Consider the following 26,562-nt stretch of genomic DNA (forward strand, 5'->3'; position numbering starts at 1 on the left):
CTCTGCATGTGGCCAGGACTAAGGAGGGGCTGACTTAAGAGGGAATCAGTCACAGTGCCAGCCCCTCGAGGTCATCTGATTGATGATATATTAACACAGAGTATTGTTCATAAAATCTGCAAAATCTATAAATATTTTTGTTAAGAATTCTTTTCTATTTTATTAATAATGTATATTAATGTAAAGTATATTATTTATAATGCTTATCTTTACAAATGAATGTCTTTGACACTGATTTTTATTGTCAGAAATTTAGTAGATTTACCTTCTGTCATATGGAAAACCAGTGATGACCCAAATAGAACTGCACTAAATATGACAAATTTAGCTCTAGATTTTGGGAACCCTTTAGTAGTGCTACTGCTCTCAGGAATTGTTCTCGTGTGGATCCATGAAAAAATAATACGAGTTTCTAAAAAATGAAATAAAGCCACATGCCAGCCAGAAATTACATTGACTATATTTTGTAATGGCTGCACTTCAATCATATATTTTCCTACACCGTCTGAGGCGTCTTTCGTATTCGTTCATTATTAGAATTGAATTATTAATTACTCAGTGATGCAGTAGATATTACTAGGAATATTCTTTTTGCAGTTCATTTGTGATTTACTATATTTGTCTTTCCAAAGGACTGAAAATGTGCTAATTAGGGTTATAAAGGAGATTATATGCCACTAATTAAGATTGGTTGTTTGGATGTTACATAGGCTCGTTTAGAGACTCCTTGTTAAATATTTGAGAAACAGTAAAACAATCTTCTATTTCCCGTCAGAAAAAGTGTCCTCAAATTATTAACCGGAAATAACATAATGAACATACAAAGCTCAACAGAGTAGATTGGATGCACTGCAAACTAGTCATCTATCCGATATAACTTAAAGAGCAACACCCCCCAAAAAAGTTAGTTAAAAATATGTCCTTGAGTTGTCCTCTGTCAAGTTTAGAGAATGTCTATTTAGCCGTTTCATTATATATATATATATATATATGTATAACATTTTCAAAGCTGGGTGACAACCAAAGCAGGTCATCATAGGTCCCACACAGGGGGTTGTTACAGGTGTAGCCATCTTTAACTGGATTCTGATGACTTGCTGCAGCGTGATACCACACAACAAAAGCCATTGAAAATGTCAAGATAAGAGATCGAGCCATTGTTTATTTAATGCGTTAAAAGTCAAGGCAAAGACGGCTACATCTGTAGGTAGCTGTCCCAGCACCTGAATGGAAATCTGTCTAGTAACACAGTAACAAATCCACTGTGGGAAGATTTCCGGGCACTAGAAAAGATATGTGACAACCTCTGTGGGAGTCATAATTGTAGCAATAATAGTGGTCATCAAGCTTTCCCACAAACTAAAATGATTGCCATGGCAGAAAAAGGTTTTCACAATACAATAGACAACATACCTTAATGACCTATATTAATGTTTTCTTTTAGTTTTTCTTTCTACCTTTCAACCCCTTAATGACCAGGCCTGAAAAGGCCTAAATGACCAGCTAAATGTTTTCATTTTTGCTTCAATTTTGCGTTTCAGCAGCCATAACTTTGTTTTTTCCATTGACAAGGCGGGAGAAATTGTATTTGTTTCCTGCCCAGTTAGGGTTACAAGTTGTGTAATATATGTAATTTATTTTTGCGTCGTGAATATAGTAAAAACGATTTTCTGCAATGCTTTTTTAAAAAAAAAATGTTATCACGTTTTACACTAAATAACCTGTTAAATTAATTATTCAAGTTGTTACGGTCATGCAGATACCTAATATATGTGTAGGTTTTTTGTTTTTATCTAACGTACAGGCAATAAAATATTTTTTATGCTTAATAATGACTGTTTTTGTTAACTTTTTTTAATTCCAGATGGGCTAACTTTTTAACAACTTTATTTTTTACTTATAACGTATTAGCATATTCCTGTTTGCTAATACATTACACTGTGTAACTATGACACAGGCTGCGGATAGGGAACACTGAGTGTTGCAGGCATACTGAACAGACAGTCCTGGGGTCCTTTTTAGGTCTCCAAGACTGACTGCAGAAGGCCCCCCCCAGACTCCGATCGCATAACCAGGTTTCCGGTGTAGCAATCGAAGAGGGGAGTCCCCTTTGAGCATGCTGCAGTCACAGACTGCAGCGATCAAAGGGTTAAACAGCTGAGGTCAGCGTTTTCTCCACTCCCACCTGTATTTAGCAGGCTTCTGTAAGAACAGGAGGTGTTTGTAACAGTTACTGCTTAGAGAATGAGCGCTCACTGGAGAACTCATAAGCCTTTCTTCAGCGACGTCAATAGATGTCGCTGTAGACCTAGGACCTGCACCGCCTGCCGTCAAAAGATGGTGGGTGGTCGTTAACCGGTTACGGTACTAGTTTCTTTACATTATACATATGTCTCTAATATGTCAATGCCCCCACTGGAAAAACCACTTTAAAAGTTAACCGGATTGCCGTAGGTCTAGCTGCTTATATCACAATGATGCTCACACATTTCTGTAGAAAAAATGTAATATTACACAACAGACACCCACTCAAATGAATGGGCACCCGTGTAATTTATGTTTGAATTTTGTCCACCAAAGCAGGAACCACTTGCCCCGTGGTGATCTGCTCTGGCTAACATGAGCCCATAGTTAACTTATAAACACCCCTCCATAGAATATCCATATAGCCATAGGGCATAAATACAGGGGTTGTTTATTAGACAAACTCTTTAATGCAATATTAGGACTATCCAGTAATCGGATCCTGTGGGACAAAGTGTAACATACTTTAAGACACGTAAAGATACTTTAAGAGATATGTTGTATAAAACATCCAAATATATATTACCTGTCTGAAGATCCAAAAAGACCCTTCTCCAGCAATTGATGATAATGCAGTGTGCCTATTACAAATGCTATGTCAGGAGTTTTCTGAAATAAACAAGAGTTATGGTTAGTAAATAATAGACAAGATGCTATGCAAAACTGAACAGAATTTCAGGACCACCACAACATAAAACATTTTGCCCCTACAGCATAGGTAGCATTTAGCAATAACTGAGAATTCAATTGAGAAACATATGTATTTTTTTTTCTTCTCCATCTCTGCAACTGCCGGCATATTTAAAGAGGACGTATCACTTCCTGATAGTAGTAGGAGATGAAAAGTAGCAGGAGACGAAAATATAAAACCTCTCAAATATATAAAATTAGGAAATTTTAAAAATGTCTTGTCTAATTTAGTGCTCTGTTCCTTTAAGAGCTTAGATGAGGGCTCTCCACGTGCAGCAGTGAGAAGTCCAAGTCTCATAGATTTTCATTGCTCTGTGAGACTTCCTGTTTCTGAGCCGGGAGAGTCCACTGTGATAGGGGAGACTGTGAGCGTACACCATGTAAAAAAGGGACATTTCTCCTGCTATCTTACTTCATGCTATTGTTATATTATCTACGTAAGATAGATTCTTGTGTATTATGGAGGAGGGGGTTAGAAGAAGCAGAAGAGGTAAATCCTGTCACAGCTTTCTCCCCGGTGGCTGCTGCTGGTTCTGTGTGTATGTAGTGAGAGACTCATTAACAAGCAGCTGTATTCTTCTCCTCTAGCAGATTAACCCTTTGCAAACCCTTTAGCTGTCCATGGTTAGAAAAACATTAACTTTCTTCCAGAAATAGCACCACATTTATCCATGGGTTATGTCTGGTATTGCAGCTCAGCACTATTGAAGTAAATGGGCCTGAGCTGCAATACCACAAACAACCGGTGGACAGGTTTGGCACAGTTTTTTGAAGAAAGCCACCATGTTTTTCTAATCCTGTTCAACCCCTTTAAAGGGGTTATGTGGAGAGAGAAAAGTATTAGCAGTGTACTCACTGCAGTACGTGAGTACACAAGCTAATATACATTCCGGTCCCCCCGTCACACTGATTATGAGATTTGAATCGATTTTTATAGCGCTGGTGGGGAACTGGAAGTCGAGTTGCACAGCCTTCATATGGACACGTTTCTATCATGTGACCGGCCCTGCTGTAATCTATGTTTCAGCAGTAACTACTGCTTGTACATAGAGTACAGAAGGTCCGGTCACATGACGAAGAGTCGTGTCATCATGAAGGAAGACTGTGCAACTAGACTTCCGGTCCCCCGCCAGCGTTATAAAAATCTAAACCGGACTGTATATGAGCGAGTGTACTCACATACTGCAGTGAGTACACTACTAATAATTTTCGCTTCCCACATAACGCCTTTAACGCTTTACAAGCATCTGTCGTCTCCTACTCTAGCAGATTAACCCTTCACAAGCAGCAGTGTCTTCCTCTTAGCAAGTTAACCCTTTATAAACAGCTGTCTCCTCCTCTAGCAGATTAATTCTTTACAAATAGATGTCTCCTCCTCTAGCAGGTTGACCATTTACAAGCAGCTGTCTCCTCCTCCCATAGCAAATTAACCCTTTACAAGAGGCTGTCTCCTCCTCTAGCAGATTAACCCTGTACAAGCAGTTGTCAACTCCTCCTCTGGACTCCATTATATTCAGGGAAATGTTATTACATGGCTGATAAAATAATAATATACATAATGAAGCTCAGGCTCCAGACTTCAAGAACGCCTACTATTACAAGACATTTGTGAATTAATTCAACAGGTTAGAGATTCGCTTTTGGAAAATGTATCAGAAAAGAGGGAAATCAATTCTCCCATTATATAATATGGATCAGCAAATGAACAAAACAGCAAATTGTTTTGCTCACCCCTTCTCCTAGCCAGATCTGAGCACAATGCTCCACTTTGTCCTTCAGATGCTGTATAGAATCAGGTCCTCCCCCGCAGAGTTGGAACCTCCCAGAGAATTAAAAATTCTTACAGCACAGTCAAAATATCACAAGACTTCACGTTGCCAAAATAAAAGTAATAACTGTATTGCTTTAATACTGAGGGAAATCCTCTTTTCTGCTAATGACATGAATAAGAAATCTTATCATTTCATCTACTGACACCTTTTGTGTTTTACTCAGAACGGACAGATCCTCTTTAAATAACTCCTTGATATGGGAGACACCAGGGCAAGCAGCCAGTTTTTGCAGGTCCAACTACTGAGACCTCTGGCAAACAGGTGACTCTACTGGGGTAGCATTGGCCGTTGCAGGGGAAATGTAGTATTACATGGTTGCCATTCAAATGAATGCCCATCCATGAAATAGATGGACAGCCCAAGTCTGTAAGAGCAAAATGATGGTAAAAACCCTATTAAAAGGAGTTGCCCAGTTCTGCCACACAGTTCTATGTACTTCTTCCCTTTCTTTTAGCCGCTCACGGGAAAAAAAACGGCATTTTCTTTCTTGCAACGGTTCTGCCTCTGACCTCCCATTGAAAAACAATGGGAGGCAGAGAAAGCGTTTTTCGCGGCGAAAACGGCGGCAAGAAAGTGCAGGCAAGTCAAAATCTGCCTGCAAATTCCTCCGTGTGAACTAGGCCTAAAGCACCTAACGGAGCGGTCACTCTGTGCTAAGCAAATCTGTCCATCCCCAAGTGATTGTCATTTCTCCTGCTTTCACATTGTTGCATATCCAGGAGGATTTCAAACTACTCTGGAAAAGAAGGGGACACCCCTGTATAGCTGTTATGGTGATCATATTGTTTTTACTCTTGCTTTCCACCATTTGTATATAACTAAGAAACTGATGGATCGATTTAAAAAAAAAAAAGGACATAAAAAGGACTCAAGAATGTAAAAAGAGCATCTGTCACCAAAATGCTGTTTTTCTATGCCTTTGGAGCAACCGTTCGACTCATATGATACATATGTTCTGCACTTTGTGACTGTGATCATCTTCCAGGAACTTATACAGCAGGTGCTCTGAATTATATCTGTGTCTTAACAACATGGCTGCAATTCATCTTTTATTAGGGGGTTCTGTCTTTATCCATCCTTCTAAGAATACAGAATTTAGCTACTGATTGGTCGATCATGTCACCTGACATACTTGGATTAGCTGAACTGAATCCAAATGGTCAGAGCCCTTACTGCAGCGCCAGCCTTTAGACTCATTCAGAGACAAACTGGCTCTTTAGACTCATTCTCTCCAAAGTGAATGTTACTGAAAAACAGTGATAGATATCTTCACTATACTTGTAATACGGTCGTGCTTCAAGTTCTAAGTCCACTGACATGCGCAGTGAACTGATTTTCATACTTATTTATCCGGCGTAATATTTTTTCACTGCGCAGGCGCGAAAGCGAGTTCCCGATTGGTCGGGCAGTAGCGCTGTGGGATTGGAGTATATTGCTGTCAATCATTCTTACCGAAAGAGCGATTGTGAGTCCCTCAATGGTTAGGCGCTAGCTTGGAGCATATTTTTCCATCTAGGGGCCGTTCCTATGAGGATCATCGTGATTGGTAACATCAGTTTAGATGACGTCAAAAGTGAGGTCATAAATAGGCGATTCAGCCGCGTTCGCCGCCATTAGCCCCATTTTCCCCTGAGGATGCCACTTCGGTGGTGAAACATGTCGGGGGGGGGGGGGGCTCTTTCTTCTTTTTTAAAATTTGTTCTGACAATTTTAAGTCCCTTTTCAAGCGGACTGCAGCCGCGAATCATAGTAGTTTCTTATAGGTATTGCGGCCATCAGAGATGGTGGTTTGACTCTGCACTTAGATGGTACAGACTACAGAGTATTATTAGGATCATTATATGGAGACTTTCAGTTCATATTGCGCTTTTAATCTTCATTTGTATGCTTATAGTTATTCATAATAAAGTTATACGTCACAATATTAGTAAGCATTCAATAGGTATCTGGGAAACAAGGGCTAATCTTTTTGCCTTTGGCGATATTGATGTGTTTTTGTGTTACTGAAAAACGGCACCAAGACACACTAAAAAAGTAAAATATATTAATAAAATTTAAAAAATACATTTTATTTAATTGAATGTCCCTGTAGGAAATATATCATTAAATAAATATTTATTAAACCTCAAAAATTGGTGACAAATAAATGGAAGTGCGCTCCTAAAATCCACTTAAGAAAAGTGACATCACTATAACACATACAGCACCAGAGCCAATAGAAAATGCGGTTACATGATTATGTGATGTAATGTCACAAGGACAAGCTTTAGTTATAGGTTCTTTACATTCAGCCAGGGTCTTGGACAATACAGATTGGGGACAGAATTCATAATGACACTATATTGAGAAGTGTTTTCCTTTTTCATTTTCAGTTCATGACAGTGTTATGGTATAAATATATGTATAATGTATCTGGGACCTCAAAGAGTGCAATGCTGAAGAGAAAAACATGTATTACAATATATTCTGAGAAAGGTAATGGAATAGATTTGCAGACATTCTGTAGATAGTAGAAATTGGGGCCCGTACAAGGACTTACCAGACACAAAGGAGTCTGTTTATATGATGTTTGAGTTCTGTGCATACAGCCAAGATAGATAAGGACCAGACACCAGATTAACAACTAGATGTAAGAGCTAAGAACAATGTACATAGAGACATAAATCACGAGGGAAGAAACCACAAGAATGTAAATGATTCATGTGTGTCTGCACGTAGTCATGTGATATTTTTACTATATAAACTCTGTGTCTCTGCAAATAAAGTTAGAAGGATTTTTACTTTGAGAAACGTCTCAGTGTATCTGTTACTTCTCCGAGCTCGCACCCCCCCCCCCACCTGATTTGAACCTGCATGGAGATCAAGGCGTAAAGTGACCTCATTGCGATCACAGAAATTGGCGCCCGAACAGGGACTTGACCAGAAGGACGGCACCCCACCTAGGGGATCTCCCGGGACTTGAATGGCGACCTCCCGGACAAAGGAACGTGCAGACCACTGCTGCAGCAAGGTAAGAAGACTTAATTCTTACAAACTCTGCTCTGCACCTTCCTGTCTGGTAGGTCACCTTCCCGGTAGTACTCCTGAGGAATAGAGGGGCCACATGAGGGTATTTTTAGTGTAAAAATCTGGTCAAGTCTATATGTAATCCTACCCTCAGGATAAAGTGCCTGATCTCCATGACAGTATTTGTATGAATGTTGTAGAAACCCAGTTTTGTGTCACAAATGCATTTTAGAATAAGGAAATTGTTTTTGGAAAAAAAATTCCGATAATCCAGCAAAATACCGAGAACGTGTGTACACGATTGGAGTACTTGCGGGGATTATCATGCGCTGATTTTCAGCTCAAAATTCCAGAATTTTCTGCAATCTGATAATCCGGCATGTCAAATGAACAGCATGATTTTACGTTTGCCTTATTATTTGGATTAGGAATATTTGTCATATTACTCTTATGGTGCGGAGGGCACGTACTCGAGTGGTGTCTCAGACGAAGAAAGTAAGCTAGTTATAAAAGGACTGTAAAAGGGAAGATTCTCTGGCCAGAGTAGAAAAGTAAGTACGGAAAACTAGAAACTGTCTAAAATAGATGAGAATGGAATTCATCTGTCAGTAGCTAAAATCTGTAACATATAAGAAGTATCAAGGGGATAAGTAACTGTCGAAAATAGGCAAGAAAGAAATTTGCCTATCAGGAAAACTACCCCTTGCATTACTTAGGGTGTGCCAAAAGGCCACCACTTACAGTCACAAGATGAGGAACTTGGTGTTCCTATTAAGAAGTTTCGAGGGGATAAGTAACTGTCTAAAATAGGTGAGAAAGGAATTCACCTATCAGGAAAATTACCCCCTACATAACTTAGGGTCTGCCCATAGGCGACCACTTATAACTAGTGAACAATGGGGAACTTGGTGTTCCTATTACGAGATGAGCACCCACAAGGACTGACAGCCAAACAGGCAGTAGCAGAAAGAGAAGGTAAAAAGGCAACGCAGGGAACAAAAAAATTAATGAAAGCATGTGGTCTAGAATCCCATTGACGGTTAGACGCAGAAAAATGGAATGAATGTTGTGTCACAAAACGTGGATGGTTGAAAGATAAAAAGTTACAGGGGAAAGCAGAAGCATGGAGAAAAGTGTCAGAAGTAGTACGAGGAGGTTGTCAGAGGAAATTCATATTTTATAAAGTAAAGTTAAAAGCAAAGGAAGTTATAGAAGTAGTAGTTGTTTTAATGTTGCAAATGACCTTATAGTAAATTCTCATATGGTATAATTTAGAATCAACTAGTGTGATAAGAGAAGGGGGAGGTGAAGAACAGCTGCTAGTGAGATAAGAAATGTAATCTTGTTCTTGAAATGAATGGACACAACATTAAATGCTGATATAGATATTTTGTATAACTTTGTGTCATTTTGTAGATTGAATCAGGAAAAGTGATAAATGTATAAGCAGTCCTTCACAGCCAAACCACCAGACACCTCTGTCTTATATTATGAGACCCTTGATCCTGTCATACATTCTGCACAGAGTGCAGAGTTGCTTGCCCTGATCAAGGCATGTAAACTGGCAGAGGGAAAAAGAGGAGGGCGGCTCCAAGACGCAGATTGGGCAAAAGGTATTCTGGAGAACAAAGGGGGGTTGGAAGGTAGTAAGTTGATGGAAAGTGCTTTAGAGGGATTTGCAGAAGAGGAAGTTAGGAATAAGAAAGGTATTGTATGTATTAGAAAACAGGACCAGCCGACGCCCGGTAATGGCGTCCGTACCTCATGTTGAGTGGGTCCTCATTGTTGGTGGGAAACCCCCTGCGCACTGTTTCCAATGGGAGAGGCTGCCCCCCCCTGCCCCTGATGTGGCCACGCCCGGCCCAACCAAATCAGTATGAAATAATCAGCTTGTTAATTTTGTCATTTGTAGTGTTTTTTTCTATTTACAGAAGTTCCAGTCTAGTTCACTGATGAAACAACACGTAATCATAATATAGAGATGGTGGCCGTCAGATTGTACTGTTAAACATTAACGTAGATAATTCCTATACAATGGTGTGATAAATGATTGCAGATACGTATGTTGTTTTGCCAGCATTGAAAGTGTTAAGATTGTGAGACTAAAAGTTGTGAGAAGCTGTGAGTTTGTGACCCCCCTCCCTCCCCCCTAAAGTGTGCTGTGTTTGGGAGGAGGAGGAGGGGGGCTGACTGGGTGCAGTCTGCAGGGCTGATGAGACAAAGGGATTTCAATATGCACTGCTGAGAGATATATATATATCAGTAATGTCTACAAACTGAAATAAATTTCTTCTCTTTTGCGCATGCGCTGTTGGTTATAAAAGTTACGATATTTATGTGTTATGATGTGATCAGATTTCATGTGTTTTGATGTTAATTCAGATGTATTAAACTTTAGATACTGTGAGACACGGGGTTTTGAAAATGTATGTGCCCCCACCGTTCCCTATTTTTTATATACAGTTTATTGGTTTGCAGTAATTAATGTTATCAGAGATAATATTTTCTGTTTTATTGAATAACTAACTACAATTGTTTTGTTTTTGATTTCACACATGAGTTATGTCATTGTAAAGATAACATGTATTTGTCAGGAAAAAGTCATTTTTGTTTCAGGCTGTTGTACATTACAGGGGGTTAAATTAGTGTTATGTTGAGATGTAGTTTTGAACTCTGCTACATCACTCTCGCAGAGTCCACAAAGGGGGGAAGGGTGAAGGAACTGATCAGGTACAATTTTGGTTTATGTGTAAGAGACCATCCCCCTCCAGCAAAGTTACACAGGAGGCGATGTGATATCACTCACACGAGTCTTTATGGATTTAGATGAGGGAGAAGGCAAAACAAAACTTGTCTGGACATTGTTAATTTGATGTAAAGTTTTAAGGAATGTTTTATTTTTATTAATCAAGTATTTGCAGAACCTGATAAAAGTGAGATTCTCAAAGTATTCTAGATTATCAGCTGAATGAGGAGGAGTTGTGTTTGATAGCGGCTTGTGACACCAATCCATGGAGTACCTCTACGCAAGCATACGTCCAAGCATATACTTTGTACTGTACTGAACAAAATGGACATGCCACTGCAGTTCTCACACAAAGTCATGGACCACAGCAGCGCCCGGTAGCATATTATTCAGCTAGACTAGACCATGTGGCCCGAGGTTCCCCATCATGTGTGAGAGCTATCATTGCTGTAAATTCAATGTTAAACAAGGCCTCAGATTTGGTTCTGGCATTTCCAGTCCAAGTTTTTGTACCACATGATATTACTGCTATTCTTACTCAAGTACAGCCGAAGCATTTGTCAACAGCAAGACATTTGAGATTAACCTGTGCACTTCTTCTTCCTGAGCAGGTTACTTTACACCGCTGTACTACATTGAACCCAGCTACCTTACTGCCTTTGGAGCAAGGGGGAGAAGACGTAGGTAAAGTATGGTCACAATTTTTGCCTGAAACTGATGAACATGATTGTATGGCCCTTATGGCCCAGGAAACAGTGGGGTTCGCACATGTAAAAGATACCCCACTCCAAAACCCAGACCTAATACTCTTTGTGGATGGTTCAAGGTATTTTGTAGAAGGATCTTTTCTTACAGGATATGCAGTAACCACCGAAGATGTAGTCCTAGAAGCAGCCTCCTTACCAGCGTCCCGCTCAGCACAAGAAGCGGAGCTTAAGGCCCTGGCAGCAGCATGCCAACATGCAGAAGGAAAGACAGCAAATATATACACTGACTCTCGGTATGCATTTGGGATTGCACACGATTATGGCCCCATATGGAGGGCAAGACAATTTTTGACCTCTGCAGGTACACCTGTAAAGAATGCAGACTTTGTAAAATAGTTGATGGAGACCCTGATGTTACCCACAGAAGTAGCAGTAATAAAGATAAAAGCTCACACTACGGCCAACACACCAGAAGCAAGGGGAAATGCCCTGGCAGACGAAGCGGCAAAGCAAGCAGCACAGAAGCTACCCGTGTTAGCAGCTGTATGTCAGATAAAAGATCCAGAGGAAACAAGACCAGCTGTAAGCCCGGAACTACTGCAAAAACTTCAAGGACAAGCAACAAAAGAAGAAAAAGACAAGTGGACGGCCCAAGGAGCAACGCTACGAAAAGATGGCCTCTGGCAATGCCAGAATAAACTGTGCCTGCCTAAGACAATGTTCCCAATGATGGCCCAAATAACACATGGAGCGACTCACCAATCAAAAACGGCAATGATGGACTTGGTAAACAAGGTGTGGTATGCCCCAGGGTTTAGTGTGATGGCCAGCAGTTTTACACAAGGATGCATGATCTGTGCAACACATAATATTGGAAGAACTGTAAAAGTACCACAGAAGCACACACCCAGACCTATATATCCGTTCCAGAGACTGCAGATAGACTATATTCAATTACCAAAAGTCGGTACCTATGAGTATGTGCTTGTTTGTATTGATCTCTTTTCAGGATGGCCAGAAGCTTTTCCAGTAACCAAAGCTACAGCCGTAGCCACAGCAAAGAAACTGATCAACGAGGTGGTGTGCAGATATGGAGTTCCAGAGGTGATCGAGAGCGACAGAGGAACTCATTTTACGGGTGAAATCATGAACCATGTGTTGTCAGCTCTAGGCATAAGTCAAGCCCTACATACACCATACCATCCACAGAGCAGTGGGAAGGTTGAGAGACTAAATGGGACTCTCAAATTGAAAATCCAAAAAGCAATGGTAGAAACCGGGAAACCATGGACCGAGTGTCTACCATTAGCCTTGTTCTCAGTAAGACACACGCCCACAAAAAGAACAGGTCTCAGCCCATATGAGATCTTATTTGGGTCGGCTCCCAGATTAGGATGTTATTTTCCACAGGTGCTCCAAATGCAGTATGGTAGACTAACAGATTATGTATCAACGCTGAACAAACAATTGACCAAGGTGCATGCACAAGTCTTTGCTTCCATTCCAGATCCTGATTCAGTTGAAGGGACGCATAAGCTAGAACCAGGAGATTGGGTCGTTGTCAAAAGACACGTGAGGAAGAGCCTTGAGCCACGGTTTGATGGACCGTTTCAAGTCCTACTCGTTACAAGCACCTCAGTGAAGCTCGAAGGAAAGGCAAGCTGGATTCACGCCAGTCATTGTAAAAAGGTTCTTTAGCCAGAAGAATGAAGATCTTTGCGGTTGTTGCGGCGGTTGTTGCGTGTGCTCTTATACAAAAAGGCAGAACTGCTACTCCTGTACACGTAATCAGTACAGAATCACTGGAACAGTTCAGGACAGGGTGGGCGAATGCCACAGTGGATAGAAAGCAGGGTAACTACACCTGTAAGGCCAATGCCCCGTGTTATACTACAAATGTGACTACAACCGAAGGGACTCGGAAAAAAGGACCACATGGAGGGACTGTGTACCTTCACATAGACAAAACAGCCAACATTAGCATACAAGAAGAGACGCCGGGGCTGTTGCTTTGTTGTTATGAACCAGATTTACAGTATCTACAGAAATATACAACCAGTAAAAATAGAAACGAAATGATAAATAAGACTTATGAAAGATGCAACAAGGAGAGGCTCAACTCTACGATTGTAATAAAAGAAACTGATGGGATGATATTATGTATGAATAACAGCGAAATAAGAAATAGAATGTATTTTGTATTCTTGTTGCCACATCGTTTCTAAATGTTTTTAATGAAAGTATGCTAACCGAATATAGAACATTACAGAATGTATCAACTTTAGTAAATTGGACAGTATGTACGCTTAAAACGATGTGGCAACAAGAACAGATGAATAATTTGAAGAATAAATTGTTTAGTAGTCATGTTAGGCAATGGACAGACATTCTGCCCATAGGAAAGAGAAATGATACGTGGTTATTGTTACAGCCTGAGTATACTGAGTGTACACCTAAATGGTGTGCAGGAAGACTAATAGCATTCAATGTGAAAAATCCTACTCTATTATGCAAATTTATTGTTATGCCAATGGTAATGATTGATCCGGTGACATTATTAGGACAATATTGGATGCCGGAAATGAAAGGAACACACATAGATTCTCAAAATAAGACAAGGAATATAGATTTGTGCCAGTTAACAGAGCAAGGATATGTATGTAATCAACAGTCAGGGATATATGAACCCTGTCTAATGCAGCACCAGGATAATGTATGCGCACTCACTATAATCCCAGAAGCTAACCTACAGGTTTATATTGAAGTAGGTCCACAGCATGTATGTTTAATAACTAACAACAAGCAGACCCTTAGCCAGTTTAATCTCATAGGACCATTTTCAGGATGTCTATACAATGTGACGCATTTGACTTAGGGGAACCAAACTGTAGTGTTCCTGCCTACTTTAGAAGAAATAATGTCCACTGTATGGGTACCTGAACCTTTGCCCTATGGAAATTTTAGTTTGCCACTGGAAGAGTTAAAACAAGTGTTACAAAAGTCTAAAGACGTAAAGAAATTGATAGCAGCCCATAATGTAACTCTAAGTAAAGTGAAAATATTGGCTACAATAGCAGCTAGGGAAGTAATAAATTTATCGTCAGCAATAAAAGATGCCAGTGCCCATCATTGGTATGACATATTTACAGGATTTTCCCCCACTGCCACTAAGATACTTCATGTGTTATTCCAACCCTTGATATGTTTCATAATATTGTTTATATTGCTTACATGTTTCAATTGTTATGCATTTTGCAAGATAAGGGAAGCATTCAGTCAGAGGCCTATACATTATGATGAAAGAGTGTTGTGAGATTACCCCACCTACATACCTGTGTGAATCAAGTGAAGAAATGGATCGAAGCCTTGCTATCAGGAGATAGAAGTAGCATTGGAATTTAGGTGTTGGTAAAATCACAAAAGGTGGGATTGTTATGGTATAAATATATGTATAATGTATCTGGGACCTCAAAGAGTGCAATGCTGAAGAGAAAAACATGTATTACAATATCTTCTGAGAAAGGTAATGGAATAGATTTGCAGACATTCTGTAGATAGTAGAAATTGGGGCCCGTACAAGGACTTACCAGACACAAAGGAGTCTGTTTATATGATGTTTGAGTTCTGTGCATACAGCCAAGATAGATAAGGACCAGACACCAGATTAACAACTAGATGTAAGAGCCAAGAACAATGTACATAGAGACATAAATCACGAGGGAAGAAACCACAAGAATGTAAATGATTCATGTGTGTCTGCACGTAGTCATGTGATATTTTTACTATATAAACTCTGTGTCTCTGCAAATAAAGTTAGAAGGATTTTTACTTTGAGAAACGTCTCAGTGTATCTGTTACTTCTCCGAGCTCGCACCCCCCCCCCACCTGATTTGAACCTGCATGGAGATCAAGGCGTAAAGTGACCTCATTGCGATCACAACAGCAGGAAAAAAAGAAAGTTCCAGAAAACACACTTAAAGTTAACTGCATACAGGGGAAATATAAAAGTCAAACGAGTGCCACTTAACAGCCAATAGTGCAAAATTATTTTCTAATTTACATTCCACACAAGATTTCCAAATAACATAGTAAGGTTGAAAAAAGTCCATCTAGTTCAATCAAATCAAGACATTTATTGTTATTTATATCCATACCACAATGCAAACCTTAAGGCCCCATGCACACGACCGTGCCCGCAATCACGGCCCGCGATTGCGGGCACGGCCGGCCGCTGACTGACAGCCGCATTTTCGGGCCGTGCTCCCATACAAAGTATGGGAGCACGGCCTGCAAAATGCGAAAGAACGGACATGTTCCATAATTCCCGGAACATTTCCACGGCACTGACACCCTTCCGTAGTGCTACGGAAAGGTGTCAGTGTTCAATGAAAGTAAATGGCTCAGTTTTTGCGGACCGCGATTGCGGTCGTGTGCATGGGGCCTTAAACCTATTGATTTACAGTGATAATAAAAATAGTAAATTGATTGTTTTCCTTTAGCAGGCCTGTTGAATAAAGTGTGAAATATAAATTGTTCTGTTGTGGGATATCTATTTCCCCCAGAATAAAAGCTTACCTTCCACAATCCAACAATTAGATGAGGATGAAGGTGGTAAAGTTTAATGTGCATGTCTTGCCCAATGTATCTGCCCGGATCCTTTTTGTTCCCCAAGTCATATTCAGAAATGAGGGAGAGCCTTCGAAGACTTGATAAAATAACAGACAAAAGAAAAAAAAAATATTTACCAAATAGCCTAAATAATATAAAAATGTTGAATTACAAAAATATTATTTTATACCTTTTTTACCACTATCACCATAATGCATTTGTAAAAAATGTTGCTACTATCATAATGCATTTGGATGTTCATTTACGTCCAAATGCTTAAGAAAGATAAGGCATTTTGATGTACTTGTACGTCCACATGCTCCTTCCCAAGAAAATATGAGGAAGTTCGGCTGTTACATGCAGTGATCCTTCATTCCTAACAATGGATATCAGCAAAAAGCTATTTTTTCCTCTAATTACCAGCTACATTTTGCACTCAACTCCACGGATGTCATCAGCAGAGGTTTCTTTTGTGACTGGACAGCCCCAAGTCTAAGCGAGGAACTCGGGGATGTCCAGTAAAAGTGCGTGCATTTAAGGCATAGATTACTATGCTTAATTTTGCCCTTGGTCTATAATATAGCTAGGCTAATGTCATGACATAGGAATGTATGCCATACAGTTTTTTTTTTTGTTAAACATAAAATAAATTCTTAATAATCAGAGAAAGGCCTCAATGCACAAGACCGTGCAGTATTTACGGTCAGTAAATACTGAACGGATGGGCCACGGAATGTCACTCACATTTGTGGACCGTGCTCACAGTAATAAGTATAAATGCGAAAAATAGGACATATCCTATTTTTTGGGGGTCATTTCTACGGCCCAGACACACACCCATAAATATACGAGAAGTAGTCCGTGGCCGGACAAGAAAAAAAATTGTTTCACAATACACTCTTGTACAGATATATATGAAAAATGTTAGATCACCAAATGTGCCATAGTCCATTAGAGAATCCGGTTGATTTCTTCGGTCTCCTGATACTAGAACTAGCAGCAGAGACTACATGTGGAGGGATGGTCGGCGTCTCACAATGCTCGATGCAACGTTTTGGCATTGTTTGAGAAAGGGGGCATATCCATGAAACGTCGCATCGAGTGTTGTGAGATGTCGACCATCCCTCCACATGTAGTCTCTGCTGCTAGTCCTTGAATCAGGAGACCGAAGAAATCAGCCGGATTCTCTAATGGACTACAGCACATTGGGTGATATCACATTTTTCATATATATCTGATCAAGAATGTATTGTGACACTGTTTTTTCTGGTCAATGAAATATTTTTTGCTACAAAGAAAAATGACTGAGCAATTTTTGACTCGTGCTTTATTATATATGCTACGTTAATTATAGATATTGGAAGCATCTCTTATAGCACGTCACACCCATATGTCTATGTAACAGGGTATACAGGTTATACTGCTTTCAGTATTTTATCCATAATTACGGATCCGGCATTGCGGATTAAAATTACGGTTGTATGTATGAGGCCTAAAAATGAAGAAAACATGTTTCTGAGCACATTAGTTTTAATACAAAAGCATTGGGACCAATAGAGTCAGCATGCCAGCTTTCAAATCTGGACTGGAACCAGCCTGCTGCCCTCCTGAGCAAGCTCTGCACTGGTGTTGAACCGATACCATAGCGGATTCCTCTTTAGTAGAAGGTCCTGGCAATTGCTGGACTATCTTGGGTGCCCTGAACCCTTCTTCACAGTAATTGAACCTCTCTCCTTGAAGTTCTTGATGATCTGATAAATGGTTGATTAAGGGGCAATCTTACCAGCAACAATGTCCTTGCCTGTAAAGCCCTTTTGATGCAAAGCAATGATAACTTCACGTGTTTCGTTGGAGGTAACCATGGTTAACAGAGGAAGACAATGATTTGAAGCACCATCTCCCTTTTAAAGCAGCCAGTCTGCTCTTATAATTCAATCAGCATGACCGAGTAATATCAGTGGCATTGTCCTAATTAACACTTTCTACTGAGCGAATGAGAAGATCACTGAAATTATGTTAGCAGGTCATTTTGTGGCAGGGCTGAAATGCAGTGGAAATGATTTTTTGGGGATTAAGTTAATTTTCATGGCAAGGAATGACTTCATGACAATCTAGAGTTAATGCAAATTTCCAAAATAAAAACCGAAGCAGCAAACTTTGTGAAAAGCAAAATTTGTGTCAGTCTCAAAACTTTTGGCCAGGCCTTTATAAAGGGGATCAGAGAAACTAGGATCTGACCACTATAATGATACATTAAAAAATGAATCCGCACAGAATTATTAACTTATCTATAATTTAAAAAAAACAACTAAATGGTATTTAAGGGTGGGCATTCACTTTAAAGACCAGTAACACTTGCTGTAGAAAAAAAAAACGCAGGCGCTCCTCGATTTATTGGGACTGTTCCATAAATCTGAATCGGAAAGAACCCCATTCAGATGTATGGAATGGATTTTGAGTTAGACATTTCTGCAACAAATAGTAGTAACATCAGTAAAGTAAAGCATTTGCAAGGATATTGAGCATTTTATATCGATTTTTACTGTGGAAAGTTGTAAATACACCGATTAGCCATAACATTAAAGCCACCTGCCTAATATTGTGCAAGTCCCCCTTATGCTGCCAAAACAGCTCTGACCTGTCGAGGCATGGACTCCACAAGATCTCTGAAGTTGTCCTGTGGTATCTGGTACTAAGACGTCACCAGAAGATCCTTAAAGTTCTGTAAGTTGTGAGGTGGGGCCTCCATGCATGTGACTTGTTTTTCCAGTACATACCACAGACGCTTAATCGGATTGAAATCTGGGGAATTTAAAATCAAAGTCAACACCGTGATCTCATTTTTATGTTCCTCAAACCATTGCTGACCAATTTTTGCAGTATGGCAGGAAGCATTATCCTTCTGAAAGAGGCCACTGCCATTAGGGAACAGAATTGCCATAAAAGTGTGTACTAGGCCTGCAACAATGTTTAGGTAGGTGGTACGTGTCAAAGTAACATACACATGAATGCCAGGATCGAAGGTTTGCCCATAGCATCACACTGCCTCTGCCAGCTTGTCTTCTCCCCATAGTGCATCCTGGTGCCATCTCTTCCTCAAGTAAGTGACATACACGCACTCAGATATCCACGTGATGTAAAAGAAAACGTGATTCATCAGACCAGGCCACATTCTTCCATTGCTTCATGGTCCAGTTCTGAGGCTCACATGCCCACTGTGGGCACTTTCAGTGGCGGACAGCGGTCAGCTACGCAGCCCCAAACGTATCAGGCTGGGATGAACTGTGTGTTCTGATACCTTTCTATCATAGCCAACATGAACTTTTTCAGCAATTTGTGCTACAGTTGCTCTTTTGTGGTATTGGGCCAGACGGGCTAGCCTTTGCTCCCTGCTCGCATCAATGAAACTTGGGGGCCCATGACCCTGTCGCCAATTCATGATTTGTCCCTCCTTGGACTAATTTTGATAGGTACTAACCACTGCATATCGGGAACACACTACAAGACCTGCTGTATTAAAGATGCTCTAACCCAGTTGTCTAGGTATCACAATTTAGTCAAAGTCGCTCAGATCCTTACACTTGCCCATTTTTCCTGCTTCTAATTCATTAACTTCAAGAACTGATTGTTCACTTGCTGCCTAATATATCTAAATAATGAATAGGAGGACACCAATTACACATATAATATGTGAAAGATAGACCACATTGGTGTGCACCACCTAGGTAAGTATGTATAATAGTGGAAAGGGAGAAGGAAAGTATGTGGTCTAATAATATATAACTTTTATTTATTTGATTAAAATAGACAATATGTAATAAAAGTTCCAATTAGTGAAATTGGGTATGTGTGAGTGACCCCCCAACTCACATACCCTGTAGGCCAAATAAACAGTGTGACATGTATTTGTCACTGACACTGAAACCATAATAAGAATAGCACGTTAGTGCTGTGCTCCGTATAATTGACATGCAGCACTGTCTGAATGAGGTCCAGACAGTGCAATCTCCCACATCGGTGCTCCCTAGTTAGAGCAGAGCAGAAATGTGGGGATGCCGTATGGAGCTAATATGGTCTATTTTAATCAAATAAATAAAAGTTATATATTACAAGACCACATACTTTCCTTCTCCCATTCCACTATTATACCTGCCTAATATATCCAACTCCTTGACAGATACCATTGTCACGAGATAATCCATGCTATTCACTTTGCTTCAGCAGTTTTAATGTTATGGCTGAACAGTGTATGTTGTGGAGGTTTCATTTACTATACTAAAAAAAACACAAAACCAAATTGGAAATGCTAACATGCAGTTAATAGCATTATATCACATGTCTGAGCAGAGGTAAAGCTGGACAACTGACCACAAGATGATGACGCCAATTCAAATTTTAGTATTTTAAGGTCATACACACCCATTTTTAATAGGCTTCAAAAATTTATCTGATGGCACTGGTGTTATTCCATGTAGCTGAATTCTGGTCAAGGAACGAAACTCAGGCCAAAGGTAACTATTCCAAGTAAGAGTAAGTGAACTATCCCTGAAATGAATATCAGTCTGTTCAATTACGGTTTTCTTCCCATGGACATCTTGAAAGGTAAGGGCCCAAATTAGTCCAGACTGCCTGTAAAAACAGCAGAGATGAGAAAACAGTGAAGAGATTTACCTTATTGATGGAGATAAGGGCTGGACAAATCCCAGGAGTCAGGTAGCTTTTGCGCCTAGAATTTTTCCAAATTAAAATCAATCTGGCTTCTTAAAGGATATTTCCCACTGGAGAAAGTGGCGGCATATTGCTAGGATTGTGGATCGTGGGGGTCTGACCTCAGTGACACCTCTACATTAGCGCTGAGGTCTGAGGGAGTGGCTCCATTGTGCGCCTGGTTATCATTACTTTTTAAAGCAAGGTTGTAGCTGCAGTGTATCCTGTGCAGCCTTCGGTCTATTTTTTTTACCTTGTTTATACCCCGTATCTATGATTGTTTTTGTTATCCCTTTCACATCCACTGATGAACCCTAATGAATGGGAAAAATGTGTTGAGACGTTTATACAGGGAAATACCAGGATGCACAAGGGTTACTTTCCCTTTGGGATGGGTGCTCTGTGGCAGGTAGGACATCTAGGAAAATGAGAAAGGATATAGTGTCCCCTCAAATATTATTCCCTCCCAGACCCTAATTTTTTTTTTCAGTACTGCACTTAAAACTGTGTTTTGTTATCTTACTACTGAGGCTATGAACCAGTGGTTCTTTGGACCCATTTCTTTGGTCTTCTATCTTTTTTGGGGGATTATGTCACAGGGTTTTACAGCATATTTATTAAAAGTTATGTTTTGTACGAGCTAGAGATATTTTCTAACCTCAGGGAACATCACTGATTCTAAGAATAAGGGGGCTGCAGCACTTAAAGGAACAGTGTCACCAACATTTTTTTTTTTATATCAGTTTTATGTTAGGGTTTTATTAAAAACGTTTATATTTATTTGTGTGTTTGTGTGTTACTTTTTTCTATTTTTACACTTTTTCTTCCCTATGGGGGCTGCCATTTTTTTTTCCATTTCTGTATGTGTCAATTAACGACACATACAGACATGGAATCCATGCACTATGGTGTATGCCGTGTGTGTGGGAACGGCGCATGCGCCGCTCTCACACAGTCCAATTTGAAATGCGTGCCGTCCGGCGCCATTTTCCTGTGGACCGGAAGTCGCGGCCGGACAGTAAGATTACTACTTCCGGTCGCGGCTTCCGGACTTGTGCACATGGAGCAGCGGCAGCAGACGGAGCGGACGGACCGGAGGGAGCGGCGGCGACTGGAGCAGGTAAGTGATTTCTGTGTATGTACGTGTTTTAGTGTGTGTTTTCTAGTGTATGTAAATCTTCTACACTGTGTGTTAGCTCAAAAAATGGCGACACACAGTGTAGGAGGTTAGACCATTCAAACCCCTCGTTTCTCCCGGCACTAGCCAGGATAAAGGAGGGGAGGATTCTGAGAGCTCACTAGAGCGAGGGATTTTTTCCCAATTTTGCAGCATAAAGCAATGTGGTTGCTTTACCACATGCAATGCTGCAATTTTGGGAATTGCTCCATCTAGTGACCAGTGCTGGGAAATATTATAAATTGAATCCAATTTATAATATTTCCTGACTCGTGAAAAAAATAAAAAAAAATTAGAACAATGTTTAATCACCTACACACTAATTGTTTAACTAAAAAAAAAAAAAACATGTTTTGCTGGCAACACATTCCCTTTAAAGAGAACCGGTCACCAGCATTTCACCTACTAAAGCAGCAATTCCTGGTGGAAGTGGGTGAAAAAATCATTTTTATGTAACCTAGAATTATCTTCTAATTAGGCTCTGTACCTTTAGTATTCTATTTTCTTGTGTTCCTGTGCCGTATGCTAATGAGCATAAAAAAGTAATATCTTAGATCGAACTGAGTCATATCTTCATTCCTCAAGCTTTTCCGAGTTAACCCCGCCTCCTTACTTTTGATTGACAGCCCTTCGCCTCCCCTTCCCGCAGCACACATGAAATCCAGCGCTTGCACATCGATGTCCTGTTATGGTGTGTGCGCACAACAGGACACCATAGCGGTGCATGCAAAGTAACTAGATTTGAGGCCTGAACGAAGCAGGGAAGGGTGTTGGACTATACATGACGGGTGCATGTGCGCTATCAAAGACAAGATTTCAGCATTCAGAAGACAGTTTTCGGCGGTAGGAGGGCATAAGAAGAGGAACGAACGAGACTGAGGGATTATTACCATAAAAGGATTAAATTGTTTGCAAACCGTTATTTACGGTCAGAGGAGGGGTTTAGAAAAGGGGATAACGACATTAAACTTGACAGCAGTGCCCAGCGAGGGGTGAGTAGAGTGAGTAGGTGAAATGCCGGTGACATGTTCCCTTTAAAGAGGTAGTACAAGATTAGAAAAACATAGCTGCTATCTTCCAGAAACATAGCAATACCTCCCCATGGGTATTGTCTGAATTCACAGTTTAGCTTGATACAACCTGTGTTTTTGGAAAAAAGCAGCCATATTTTTCTAATCCTCTACTACACCCTTTTAACTGCTTCAGTTTTTGTCTGCTTGCAATGCTCCTAGTCACCCACTGTGCAGGGAACTGCAGCACAGCCCCATTCACTTTAGGAATGATGCTGCAATTCCCTGCACAGAGGGTCGCGTGCAGGAGATATTCCAAAGGGACTTTTTATCCTTTTGTTCTTGATATCGGTGGGGATCCTAAAAATCGGATTGAAATACTCTTATTTTCAGTCTAAATTTAGGATATTTCTGATGCAGTCCAAAGCATATTGCAACAGCATAATGAATAGAAGTCATTGCAAATGATGCATAAAGCTACTTACTTTACTGCCTTTTCCATATTAACTGGTATGCCCCTGGAACTGGAACGCTTTACAGATTCCATAATCCGAGTCATTTCCTTTTCTCTAATCATTATCAATTCGCTAATATATGTCTTCTTCCAAAAGCCAAAATCTGCATCTGAAATAGTAGTGTCGCTTAATTTCTTCTCCAGCGAGTTGACGGAGCCATATTTCCAGCGCTGATTAACTTTCCAACGTGAAATACAAATATTATACCATATTAAGCTGACAAGAAACAAAAGAGTCTGGTAAAAATATAGAACAAATAATATGCAAATACGCATTTTTTACGTATGTACTTCTCCCTACCAATCCAGCTAAGTGGCAACATAATTTACTTGCAGTGTGTATAACACCTGCTGAGATGTTTGTCATATAGCATCTAATAGCTCTAACTTCAAGGGGCTGGTGACAGGCTTTCTTTAGATTATCTTAATTGAGTAAATGTTTCGACATTTTAGACCTCACAAATCAGATATAGTATTAATAATATTCACATGTAGTAGAGATTCTATGAACTTAGGGCAATAAATATAATACCAATAAGAGATCTGATAAATATAATACTAAAATCTAATTCCCAAATTAAAGCTTAAGGTGATGTTAACCCAAAATAAATAATTTTTTATTTATTTTATATATGTACATCGCTTACATATTCCTTTTTTCTGTACACAAATTGTAATCACTCACATCAGTCCCTGCCCCCTATCTCATACGTACTAGAGCCAATTTAATAGGAAGGAAATTGACGTTTTTTTTATGTTGGAGGATAGTGGAGTTCCCAGGAAAAACCCACACAAGCATGACACGAGTGTACAAACTCCATGCAGATGTTGTCCAGAACCCGGGCAACAGTTCTTACCCCAGAGAGGCCTTGAGACTCATTATCTATAGATGCAACAAATATTGCTAAAAGGGTATTAACAGTGAAATTACTTTAAAGTGGATCTGTCAGCTAAATATGCTGCCCTAGGTAAGGGAAGTATATTAAAAGGGACAAATCCGCACTCCTATTAGCCAAAACAGCACAAAAAAACATTGTGCCATTTGGCTAATAGGAGCGATCAAAGAATACATATGGGGTATTCATAAGGAGAGCACTCCCGCCACCCCCTCTCGGCAGGAATTCACAGGCTGCTGTGTGTTTAGATACATAGCAGAAAGCCATTAATCACAGGAAGGAGGGTGGGGGAGGCGGATTATTGGATGGTAATAAGAGAAATATATGGCACCTGTAAGGACAGGGATCGATCAGTAGGACAGTTATGCAAACCATGTTGACACAGAATCTGCCACAATCTCTTCGATTCTGCTTCTGGTTTGTGAAAATCCACATTATGCACTCAATCCAATGCTGCAAACAAGTGCAGATTATCAGATTCTGTGGATTATTGGAGGTTAAATTAAATACATTTCATTGTATTTATTTCATCTTGGAGACACAGATGTTACACAGCTGCAACACACATTCACTTACTTATCCTTGGATAGCTCATAGAATCTCTTATTGACACTACCGCAAGACATCAGAGATAATGGGTCTAAATATGAAAATATTTTCATCAGAATCTCACATGGCACACTGCAAAACACAAGGAAAATACATAATTTAGGCTCTGTTCTCATTACGTCACAGCCATATGGTGGAGGTACAGTATTGTGCAAAAGTTTTAGGCAGTTGTGGAAAAATGTTGCACAGTAAGAATGCTTTCAAAAATAGAAGTGTTAATAGTTTTTTTTTATCAATTAACAAAATACAAAGTGAATGAACAGAGTGGAATCTAAATCAAAATCAATATTTGGTGTGACCACCATTTGCCTTGAAAACAGCATCAATTCTTCAAGTTACACTTGAACACTTGATAGTTTTTGAACTATCTCGGCAGGGAGGTTGTTACAAACATCTTGTGGAACTAACCACAGATCTTATGTGGATGTAGGCTTCCTCAAATATTTTTGTCTCTTCATGTAATCCCAGAAAAAATGTAAACAGTAGGCAGCACTCAGTTAAGGTGTAGATGAATCACCATTGGTTAATTCCAGTATTCAGTGACGTTTCGGTTTGTGTAAACCTTTATCAAGCATACAGACAACAGGTCTGAATGCAGGTTTATATAACAGATTAGGACAAGTTTGTTGCCACCCAGCACCTAGTATCTCAGGCTCTCTGATTAGTTGATTGCTTAATTGCTCACCACACTGTTTTTCATGATGTTCACTGCTATATAAACCTGCATGAGACCTGTTGTCTGTATGCTTGATAAAGGCTTACACAAGCCGAAACATCGCTGAATACTGGAATAAACCATTGGCGATTCATCTACACCTTAACTGAGTGCTGCCTACTGGTTCTATCTTTCTGTACTATTGGGGAGGCTGGGGCCATGCCTGTGGTTTGGCTTGCATCACTATTCTACCAGGTAATAAAAGGAGTGCTGATCCCATCTCTGCTTCTTCATGTAATCCCAGACAGACTCGATGATGTTGAGATCAGGGTGCTGTGGGTGCCATATCATCACTTCCAGGGCTACTTGTTCTTCCTTACGCTGAAGATAGTTCTTAATGGCATTAGCTGTATGTTTGGGGTTGTGGTCCTGCTGCAGAATAACTTTGGAGCCAATCGGACTCCTCCCTGATGTTATTAAATGATGGATAAGTATCTGCCTGTATTTCTCAGCATTGAGGACACCATTAATCCTGACCAAATCCCCAACTCTGTTTGCTGAAATGACGCAAAACTTGCAGGGAACCTCCACAGTGCTTCACTGTTGCCTGCAGACACTCATCATTGTACCACTCCCCAGCCCTTCGGCAAACAAACTGCCTTCTGTTACAGCCAAAAATTTCACATTTTGACTCATCAGTACAGTGCACCTGCTGCCATTTTACTGCACCCTAGTTTCTGTTTTTGTGCATAGTTGAGTCACTTGGCCTTGTTTCCATGTCGAATGTACGGCTTTTTGCCCGCAATTCTTTCATGAAAAACGCTTCTGGCCAAACTTCTCCGGAAAGTAGATGGGTGTACCTGGGTCCACTGATTTCTGCCAGTTCTGAGCAGTTGGCACTGCTGGACATCTTCCGATTTCGAAGGGAAGTAAGCATGATGTGTCTTTGATCTGCTGCACTGTTTCCTTGGATGACCATTGCGTCTATGGGCCTCAATGTTGCCTGTTTCTTTGTGCTTTTTCAAAAGAGCTTGAATAGCATATCTTGAAACACCAGTCTGCTTTGCCTGGGAGAGACCTTGCTTATGCAGTATAACGACC

At 40.2% G+C, this 26,562-nt stretch overlaps 1 protein-coding gene across 3 annotated transcripts in view; it reads right to left on the reverse strand.

The window, feature by feature from the left end:
- Positions 1 to 26,562, reverse strand: part of FBXO15 (F-box protein 15) — a 211,222-nt gene that overhangs the window by 69,291 nt on the left and 115,369 nt on the right. For 2 of the 3 annotated variants that reach the window (XM_075826478.1, XM_075826479.1), the window contains exons 4-8: positions 24,774 to 24,878; positions 23,273 to 23,518; positions 20,313 to 20,522; positions 15,861 to 15,990; positions 2,831 to 2,913 (exon numbers count right to left, since the gene is read on the reverse strand). In XM_075826478.1, the coding sequence (XP_075682593.1) occupies positions 2,831 to 2,913; positions 15,861 to 15,990; positions 20,313 to 20,522; positions 23,273 to 23,518; positions 24,774 to 24,878 (774 nt within the window). The remainder of the gene's footprint in view (positions 1 to 2,830; positions 2,914 to 15,860; positions 15,991 to 20,312; positions 20,523 to 23,272; positions 23,519 to 24,773; positions 24,879 to 26,562) is intronic. The other variant, XM_075826480.1, reaches the window with a different exon arrangement.

This window comes from Rhinoderma darwinii, chromosome 5 (assembly GCF_050947455.1).
Source record: "Rhinoderma darwinii isolate aRhiDar2 chromosome 5, aRhiDar2.hap1, whole genome shotgun sequence".
Taxonomy (NCBI): domain Eukaryota; kingdom Metazoa; phylum Chordata; class Amphibia; order Anura; family Rhinodermatidae; genus Rhinoderma; species Rhinoderma darwinii.